Source organism: Ipomoea nil, unplaced genomic scaffold (assembly GCF_001879475.1).
Source record: "Ipomoea nil cultivar Tokyo-kokei standard unplaced genomic scaffold, Asagao_1.1 scaffold1617, whole genome shotgun sequence".
NCBI lineage: Eukaryota > Viridiplantae > Streptophyta > Magnoliopsida > Solanales > Convolvulaceae > Ipomoea > Ipomoea nil.
In genome coordinates, this window is record NW_017618045.1 from 1,676,911 (window position 1) to 1,686,887 (window position 9,977).

Genomic DNA, 9,977 nt, shown 5'->3' on the forward strand with positions numbered 1-9,977 from the left:
ATACGACTGAATTGAATTAAATATAAGCTTTTTTGAATTACGAAATTTACTATTTGAGAAACGATGTGTTTTTATTAAATGAATCATGTCTATTGGTTATCCAATAGTTTTGCAAATTAAATACAGTCCCAATACACTTCTAAATCATGCTTATAAATAGAGTTTAAGTTCAGTTCAAATGCATTCTGTACTTTGTAGTCTTATATTATTACAAGCACTCAGTGAAACAAATAAAAGGTAGAATACCTATTTACATTCTTGCCAGTGAAATAACGCTAATGAAAACAACATGTGCTTTGAAAGTATATTAGAGAATGGCGAGGAAGTGAGCCTGTAAAATGTAGGGATAATGTAAGAAACGTGTCTTCCATGATCAAGAGGTATTTATTTATTTATTTGCTTTCTAATTGCAGGGGAATGTTTTGCATGCTCATATATTCTGCGAGCATGTTGTTAATTGGCTTAATAGGTTATTCTAAGGATGTGTAGGAGATTGATATTACAGTTCTCATGCGTTGTCTTTTAGATATGTTTTCCTCATCTAAGAAGTCTTTCTCTATATTTTTTTTTTCTATTTTTTTGGTTACATCTATTGCAGGTAATGATATTTGTCAATCACCCGAGTTGCGTTCAATTGTCAGCAGCTTCAAGTGTTAAAATGTTTGCTAAATTGTCTAATAATTGGAGGTTTTTTTTTTTTTTTCCTGAGTATTAACTATTATCTTTCTAATAGATTTTTTTTTTTTTTTTTGGTAACTAATTCTCGCTATAGAAACTTAGTTAGTCTTATGATTCTGTAAGGGTTAATTATTAACCTATTGTTATTTCAATAGTATTTGTAGTCAAAATATAATCTTAACTTTACATTTGTATATTATATTCAAAGCATTTAACAAAAATCTATTTCAAAGATAAGTGAAAGTACTTACCTTTCAAGACATATTGAGTATATAATTTTCCAACAGTGCTTTGAAATCTTTACTAGCTATATCTCTTGATCCTGAAATTACAAATACAGAATACTTAGACATTAACAAAGAACTTAAAAGGACTTTAAGAGGTATAATGCACAGACCTTTAACACAACTGTCAGGTTAAAAATTGAAGGCATTTGATTTAATTTTCCCCTAAAATAACCTAGATAGTAGAATAATTTGTGATATACAATAGTGCATTTGATTACAAATCAGAAAGTACTAACCTTATATTTGGCACATTACAAATTCACAGTCAGTAATTTTTTTTTTTGAAAACTCCAATCACTATTTTAATAATTGACAAATTGACAAAGTTTGCAGGAACAATCAAAGTGAAACGAAATTTGTATCATACACACAAAAGGATTGGACAAACCTTTTAGTATTCCATTATTAATGTATTGGAATTAACACATCTTATCAGGCTAAACAAATTAATGTGTAGCAACTGAGTAATCAATATGGTAGAAGATCACAACAGATATTAATTTAATGTTAATCTTGTAGTATTTCAAGAAGAAATGAAGGCTACTTGATATTAAAAGCATATAGAATTTCAAAAATGAACATCTGGTAGGTATGCATTTAAAATGAGCACCGAGCATAATTCTTCATTTTGATATCACTACTGTATCTAAGAAGAATGAAGCAACTTACAAGATCAGCTGTGATAGGGAGGAAAAGGAAACAACTTACAAGATCAGTTGTGATATGGTGGAAAAGGAAACACCCGGGAGGTACCAACCATGGCCCTTTTCTCAATAGTAGTAACAGATATGTATAGATAAGGCTTTTACTTTTTATAGCTAAACACATGTATAGGAGTGCAAACTATGTTGACCATACTGTAAAACAGACTCATAGGACGAAGAACACAAGAGTTATATACTGTATAGAATACCCATCTCAGATTGGTCAAATGATAGCATGTCAAAAATGAAAAAAGATTGTTAAAGATAACAGAGAGTAACCGTAATAAGATCGAATGAAAATTCTAGGTCATTAGAGCTGGACGACAGAACAGATTTGAAATTTAGAGAAATTTAGTGAAATTTAAAGAAGGTTTTCAGTTCTGGAATTTGGAACGAACATTATAAACTCTACATCTAAGCATGCAAACTAACTACTGCTTTCTTTTTCTTTTTTCTTTTTTTTTTTTAGCCTTTTTGTTATCGCCATATGCAGTCATTATTTGTGCTCACCACGGGGTATTCTATCACATAGTTTTCAAAAATCCTCGCGCAAAAATACACCAGAAAGACTACATCAGAAACTCTATTACATAAATAGAAGAATATATCGATTGAAATTACAGTACCCATTTGCATGTGCGAAAAAAATATTCAAACTGAATTAGGATTCTTTTGAGCTACAAATCAGCATGCAATACAATAAGTCTATAACAGTAGTATCAAGTATTTATAAAACAATTTTAAAAACCCTATATCTAGAATCTAAGTACCAACTATCTTCTACAACCCTAAATCTTATTAAATCTAGGAAATTTAATAATTATCTTGAAGCTAGCTGAAGGCAACAACTTATCTCTATATTTGAGCATGGATCTTGAAGCTGACTTGACGGTGGAAGATCTGTTCGGCCACCCCTCCATTTCGCTGTACAAACTGATTTTCTAAAAAATTGCTTATGACGAAGGATCTTCGCGATCTTAGTTAGGTACACAGAGAGGTGACAACGTTGCAACAGAATTGAAAGGAAGAAAACAGGAGATGTGGTATGGGATGTCTGAATTTAGTGTTGTGTGTGGGACTGAAATTTCTAGAATGTGAAGGAGAAGAAAGTGGAAAATGAAAAAAGAAAACCTGTGGGCAAATTAGTCTGTTTGCTATAGGATTTATAAAATTATATATTATACATGTTATCATAAAAGAAATTAGAACTTTGTTTTTCCAAAAAAAAAAAAAAAAAAACAAAACAAACAAACAAACAAAATTTGTTTAATTTTTCATGCTAAATTCCATTAAGTTATAGAAAGTTTGTAATGACTAAAATTTATTTGCAATAAAAAAAATAAAAACTAAAAAAATAAAGTTCTAAAATAATTGCAATGAACTAATTGTGGTATAACAAAATTAAAGAGTCGTAGTTATGAAAATGCCATCTTAGAATTTTGTTCATTCTGCATTTGAAGAATTTTTAAATATAAAAATAAAAACATGGCCAGAAACAACGGTAAGCCTCCTAATGCTCTTAATGAATATTATTTTAAAAAACAAGATTATATACATGCAAGTATGCAATATCCAACCCGCACGGGCTTAAATAACATTCTAGAAAATTTAATTATTATGTTTTCAAAAAAATAATACTAAACATATTAATTAATTTTCTGGGCGTTGGTTCACGAAATGTTATATTACCTTAGGGAATGTTTTTTTTTTTTTTTTTAATTACAATTGAGGCTCGAACCTATCACTTTGCTGGAAATGTTAGATTACTGTGTTTGGTTTAAAACTAAGATATGTAAATAAGACAACAATAATGAGATAAATTGATTAAAACGTCCAAAGCTCAACATTAGTAATAAGACAAAAGAACGTGAGACTACCTAAGAAATTGAAGGGTATCTCACATTCCCTTCCAATAGCTAAAAACTTAATGCGGAAGTTAGCTAACATTCTCTGAAAATGTTACATAATATGAACCAAACATGAGAATCTTATATTACCCAGCAAATATAACCTTGGTTATCTTATATAACCTGAGCCAAACATGAAAATATTATATTACCAAGCAAATGTAGTAATTGTACATTAATTTCCTTTATTGTACACTAATAAAAATTTTAAATCATTGACTATCACTTTCTTTTTTTTTTCTTTTTTTTTTGAGGAAATTATAGTTAATTCTAGTAGTCCTTTTCATCACTCATTTCCAATTTTAAAGCTACCAAAATTTGTTCTGTTAAGTATTAAATCATTTCTAATAGTAATTTATTTTTAACTTTTCCCTGTATGAATTGTTACTGTGACTACTGAATTATTACACCAATTGTTTCTCACACACAGAAATTAAAGGCCTAATTCCCTCCCGCACAGGAAACAAAGCACTAATTTCATCTCTTACCATTCACACAAGAAAGGTTTAGAGTGTCCGGACTTAACTCACTGATCCAGTAGAGAGTATTTAAAAGAAGAGACCAATGCTCGAACAACGGCAGCGGCAATGTGGAGATTATGTTCAAAGTGAACATATCATTTGTGCGGGACTTTTGTCTTCGGAATTCTCAACAAATTTTGAGGGATGTAGCAGAAACTGGCAACACTGATAAGAAAGAAAACCAAGTAATATTACACTGAACACTTGTGGTGTCGGACATCGACTGGGTTGACCGAGTTCCGAGTTCAGCCCTTGCTCGATTCGAAACGTGACACTGTAACTTACTATGGTCTATGGAATGGTGTGGTTAAATAGTTAATGTCCATTTACTTATCACCAATTATTTTTACCAATTAATTTTAAATAGGATATGGCAACTAAATAGACAAAAAACTCTATGATTATTAATTAAGCATAATGCAGCGCTAAGATCCATCATTTGGCAACTCAGAAAAGAAAGAAAACCAAGTAATATTACACTGAACGCTCATACAAGTTAGCACACTGATTCCTTAGGAAATCCGAATACAAGAATCTTTACATGATAACTACAGCAAATGCATCCGTTCAACGTAAGGTTGGACCAACCATTTACTGAGAGATTCTCCACGCCCTACAAAACACCCAGAGTTACCATTAACAGGAAGAAAGGGGGAGTTGAGCATGCTGAGCACCTCCTGTATGGTTTGCCTCACAAGAGACGTGCCTGTCACCCGACTCCTCCGGCCCCACCCAGTCACGATATCGATCCGGTTGGGGCAAACTCCAGACGAAAGCATGTGCTTGCGGAACGAGGCTAGCGTCCTCGACAGAGCCGTGACAGCGGTCCCATCAGACATCACGTGAAGGTTTATCAGCCAGTAGCGGGAGCCTTTCTCTCGTACAGCCTCCGGGTAGATGTTCCTCTCTGCAGCCGCCTCCCAGACGGATGCGGCTTCCTCCTTGAGCCCCGACTTGTGGAGGAAATCGACAACCGCATCAATAAGCCCCCGCTTGCTCTCCCTGTCCTCGCTGCGCATTAAGTCCAAGAAGCAGCTAACGTGATCCCTCACATTCTGCCCGTCAGGCCCCGCTGATGGCATCGTCTTCAAGAACGCGTGAGCTGGGTGGCCCGTGATTTCCATAAGCTCACGACAAAATTTCAGGTCAGATGATGTTTGAGCTTCTGTGCAGCAGCTGAGAAGCAAGGTATATGTTTGTAAAGATGGAGATAAACCCAAATGGAGCATGCTCTGGAGAAGGTAATACGCGTCTGATAATCGGTGTACCCGAAGGAAAGCGCTAAGCAGAGAGTTGCAAGTAGGCACATTCGGGCATAACCCCGCATCGAGCATAGCGTGATACCATTCCAGTGCCTTCTCGAGATTCCCCGACTTTCCCCATAGGTCCACCAGGATGCCATAAATATACTCATCAGGAACCCAGTTTTTTCTCTTCATCTCCGAAAACACCGCCTCCACTTCTTCTAGATGGCCAAAATGGCCAAGAACCTCCATTATAGTGCTGTAAGTCACATTGTCGGGTTCAAACCCAGCATTTTGCATGTCCCGGTAAAGCTTTAGTGCAGTCGTATAGTTCCTCGCCTTAGCATGCAAGGCTATCATAACATTATACGTCACCAAATTTGGCATACACCCATGGTTAACCATTTCACAGAAGAGCTTATGAGCATCGGGCAAGTGACCCGCTTTTCCAAGGCAGTTAATGATGACCCCGTAAGTGAACGTGTCAGGAGAAAGACCCGCAACTTGCATCCTCTTATACAAATCCATGGCAACATCGAGATATCCCGCCTTTGCGTGGATGTCAATGAGTGTACAATAGGTGACACGGTCGGGCTCGCACCCCGCTTTCTGCATTTGGTTAAAGACATCTAATGCTTCATTCAAGTAGTTCGCTCGCCCATAGCCATGAATAATGCGGTTATATGTCACAACGTTTGGTTGGCACCCATCATTGACCATCTGCTCGAGCAATTTGTTTATAGCCCCAAACTGCCTAGCACGTCCAAGGATACCAACCATGGTGGTATAGGTATGCCCGTCGTGCTTGAACCCGGGCTTCTGTTTCAACCAGTCGAAAAAGCTGAGGGCCACTCTATGATCTTGAAGCTGCTTGAGAATTTGGTTTGCTTGATAGACGTCCAACGAGCAGTTGAGTTTCCCAAGAACCTCTTCTGTCTCGGGGCCCCAATTCATACGTTGCAGAATGTGAGAAACCGTTTCTACGGGATAGACAGAACCGGGAAATTGCCTGGCTATTGGAATAACTCCCGTATGAGCTCTAGTCTCTCTTAGAGGCTTGTTGAAACCTCCTAGCCTGTCATTCTTGAGACGGTTCGAATAGGGTCTCGATTCTTGAGGCACTGTCCTCTTGCTATCATAAGAATTAGAGGAAACATGACCAACGCCTTTCACTGAATCATGGGTATCAACGAAATTTCTCGGGCCATTATTTGAAACGGGATTAGCACCTTTGACAGAACTATGTTTCTCACCTCTGCTCTTGACACCTCGGGAAGCATTTACGGGCCTTGATGTTGCTGGCACATCAGCTGAAGCTGAAGTTTTTCCCTTGTCTTTTCTGAAATTTTTTGTGGGCACGGGTTTGACAGTAGAAACCGGTTTTGCACACTCAACCATACAGTTACGGGACGAGTTCAATACTCTGCTGCCATCTGAAACCGGGATTTTATAATTTACCAAGTCGGATAAAAAGTTGACAGCTGCCATACCTACCCTAACGAATTGATCAGAAAGTGGGGGCGATGAATGCACAACGTCCAATGCCTCCAAGCTTCCATAACTAACATGGTCCGCTCTCCCTGAGGGATCAGAGGTGGGTATAGCTTGTGGCTGAGAAACTTTGTCATCCGGGCTCTCATTTTTATGGGAAGTCACAGCTTTTACAGCATCTCTCGAGACTAAGGTGGAAGATCTTTGCAGATTTCGAACATCGTTCCCTGTCTGTGGCCTTTTGGAAACGAAGGTCTCGTCCTCGGGACAAGTACATGAACTGTCTGCTGCATTACATCGGGACCCACCAAAGATGATCGACCTAGCAGTTTGGGAGAGGGTACCGAGTTGCTTTGCCCGTAACATGGTCTGCAATTAAATCTAAACGCCAGGAAGGTGTATCTGTTAGATTAAAGCAAAACAAGAATTCCACAAGAAAATGGTTTGGAACTCAAAGAAGCAATCACATCAAGGCTTTAGCCAACTTCATATTCAAGGAAGAGAAGAAAAGAGGAGATAAAGGTATATAACTACAAATGCATAAATCAATACATTGGACATTGGAGATAATTGGGTTGCTTTTAGAAGAAAACTTGCATCAATCAAATTTAGGCATCAATACTCTGGTAATGAAAATAATTTCCCACGAAAGAGGAAATAGTTTGTGAAAATGATTACCAGTATAAATAGTTTAATGACAAGAACAGGAAATCAACGCCATTTGCCATCTACATCATATCAAGACTGTAGCATAAAAAATTTCCAAAGATCAAAACTTTTGATTTCAGAGCCTTTAATCATTCTGCCAACATCAATGAAGAAAAGAAAAGGAGTTTCCAACACATGCTCATATGTGATGAGGATATTATATAAACCAACAGAAGAAATTTTTAATATTTCACTCCTATTCCGCAACCAGCACATTAGCTCTTATTTGTGTTTATTTCTAGTTTATATAACATTTATCGAATACTATATGCTCGCTTAGTGAAATCTGTGGATACTCTCACAGCAGACTAACTTCCAAATCCAGGCTACCTTCATGGCTTCATAAGGTTTCTTCTCAACCCCACCAATCCTCCACCCTTCCTAACATAAAGACAATAAGATGCCCGTATGGGCAGCTCAGTTGGTCATAGGAGTGAAATTTGGGAACAATAATCCGAGATCGAGTCTCACCAATGGTAGTGTGGGAGCAACCTCTCAAAGTGAGGGGCTCCTTGTGCACAGTAAGCAAAGGTCTAGACTCTGTGTTCAGCTGAGTTACCATGACTTACGCCCTCTCAGATGCTCTGTTGGGCCGGGGTGTGGGGTTGGGAATTCAACCTTTTGGGAACAACAAGACAATAAGACCACATTATGTTTTTTTCTTTCTTCTTTTTGGGGTCATCATTTATTTCAAATCAGCAGTCCTGCTAAACCAACACATCCATTTTTTTCTTTACTATGTTCCAAATATATTGGAGCTCTTGAGAATCACACGAGAAAAATTTCACCTTCTTTTCCTTTTGTGGTGGGGGAGGGGCTGAGCAGCAATGATTAGCAGTTTGTCAAGACATTCATCTCCTATTAAGGATTCAAATTTAAACCAGGCATTTCAATTCCAAAGCAGAAGATGAAATAATAGCTTTTCATCAACTTATTCGCATGAAAAAATGAACATTACAAACAGGAAATCTCATAATCCCATACAATCGCACCTATTACCCTTTCTTCACATCAATAATTGGGTAAAAATTCAATCTTCAAACAATCCGATTGCAGAAATTACAGAATATGCCAACTTTATCGAATCAAATAAAAAGGAAAAACAACCCCAGACTATAAATTGCCCAATAACAAGAATAAAAACAAAATTTTAAGAAAGATTAACAAATAACAAATACCCACATTACAGAACATTCAGAAACAGCCGAAATTCATTAATTACTACAAAGTACAAGGAACTAAGCGCTACCCAGAATTCAGAAGCAGAAAACTCACCATAGTAAGCTCATACAGCTGCCATAAACACTGAAAGTCAAAATGAAAAGAATCATATGCAAGAAAGTAAGCAAAGAATGAAGAAGAGTCTCATAGAGAAAGAAAGAGAGAAGTTGAAGAATGGAAACACAAGAAGGGTTATAAAGGGCGGCTCGACTCTCACACTCTCTCTCTCTCTCTCTCTCTCTCTGCCGTCAACCTAAACAAGTCTCCAAGCACTTTGGGGGTATGTGTGTGATTGTGAGAATCGTCACTTGTGACAGTAGTTTCCATATTTCTTTTTCTTGTGTTATTATATTATTATTATTTTTTCCTTCTTAGAAATATATTCAAAATTAGGTAAATAAAAATGAGAAAAATATAATGTTTCAAATTATAAAAAAATATCTTATACGGAGTAATAAGCAAATAAATAAGAAGTTTTTTTTTTTTTTGAAATAAATAAGAAGTTTTTTTACCTTTAAAGTTTAAACCCATTAAACATGTCAATATAATTTTTTTAGAGAATAAAATTTTTATTTAAAAAAAAATTATATAATTAAATCTAATAATGCTAATATTAATAGGTTAAGTGGATTGACTCTTAAAACAAATTTTAATAATCTTCAAAAAAAAAATAATAGGTTCTTAATATGCCCAATCAATCTTTCAAAAGGCTGAACCACAACCCTTAATATGCCCAATCATGATTGCGTGGACCGTAGACCACGATAAAAAAATACATAAAAGTAAATTATTCTAACACATATTTTCAAAAAAAAAAAAAATTATTCTAACACATAAAGTACATTATTATAATTAATAAAATACATTATATTACCTCATAAATTTCATTATTCTAAACACATAAAGTACATTATTATAACTCATAAAATTATTATTTTATCCCAGAATGCTCATTATATTAACATGCGCCGATGCGCGCGGAGTAAGAAATTTTTTTCTTAACATCAAAACGACGTTATTTTGAAACGTGGTCCACACAGCTGTGATTTGCCTTATATGCCAACTCGTTAATTACGTAACGGTCCACAAAGTTTTAATTTGCCTAATATGCCAACCCGTTAATTACCTAGTATACGTTAAGACTAAATGCTAATATGTTATCTTGGTGTCTAATTATTATGTTAATGTATCATGTCCCCGAATTATCACTTCTAAG

General features: G+C 35.8%; 1 protein-coding gene across 2 annotated transcripts; it reads right to left on the reverse strand.

The window, feature by feature from the left end:
* Positions 1–4,550: 4,550 nt before the first annotated feature.
* On the reverse strand, positions 4,551–9,053 carry LOC109191174 (pentatricopeptide repeat-containing protein At1g74750-like). 2 transcript variants are annotated; one of them, XM_019341758.1, is made up of 3 exons: positions 8,816–9,053; positions 7,821–7,921; positions 4,551–7,213 (listed from the first exon to the last, which is right to left on the reverse strand). In XM_019341758.1, exon 3 carries the CDS (start codon positions 7,196–7,198, stop codon positions 4,646–4,648), a length of 2,553 nt encoding a protein of 850 aa, XP_019197303.1. In that variant the 5' UTR covers positions 7,199–7,213; positions 7,821–7,921; positions 8,816–9,053; the 3' UTR covers positions 4,551–4,645. The 2 variants fall into 2 exon arrangements, with proteins under 2 accessions (XP_019197303.1, XP_019197302.1); XM_019341757.1 differs by lacking the exon at positions 7,821–7,921 and having other exon boundaries at positions 8,816–9,050.
* Between the last annotated feature and the right edge of the window lie 924 nt (positions 9,054–9,977).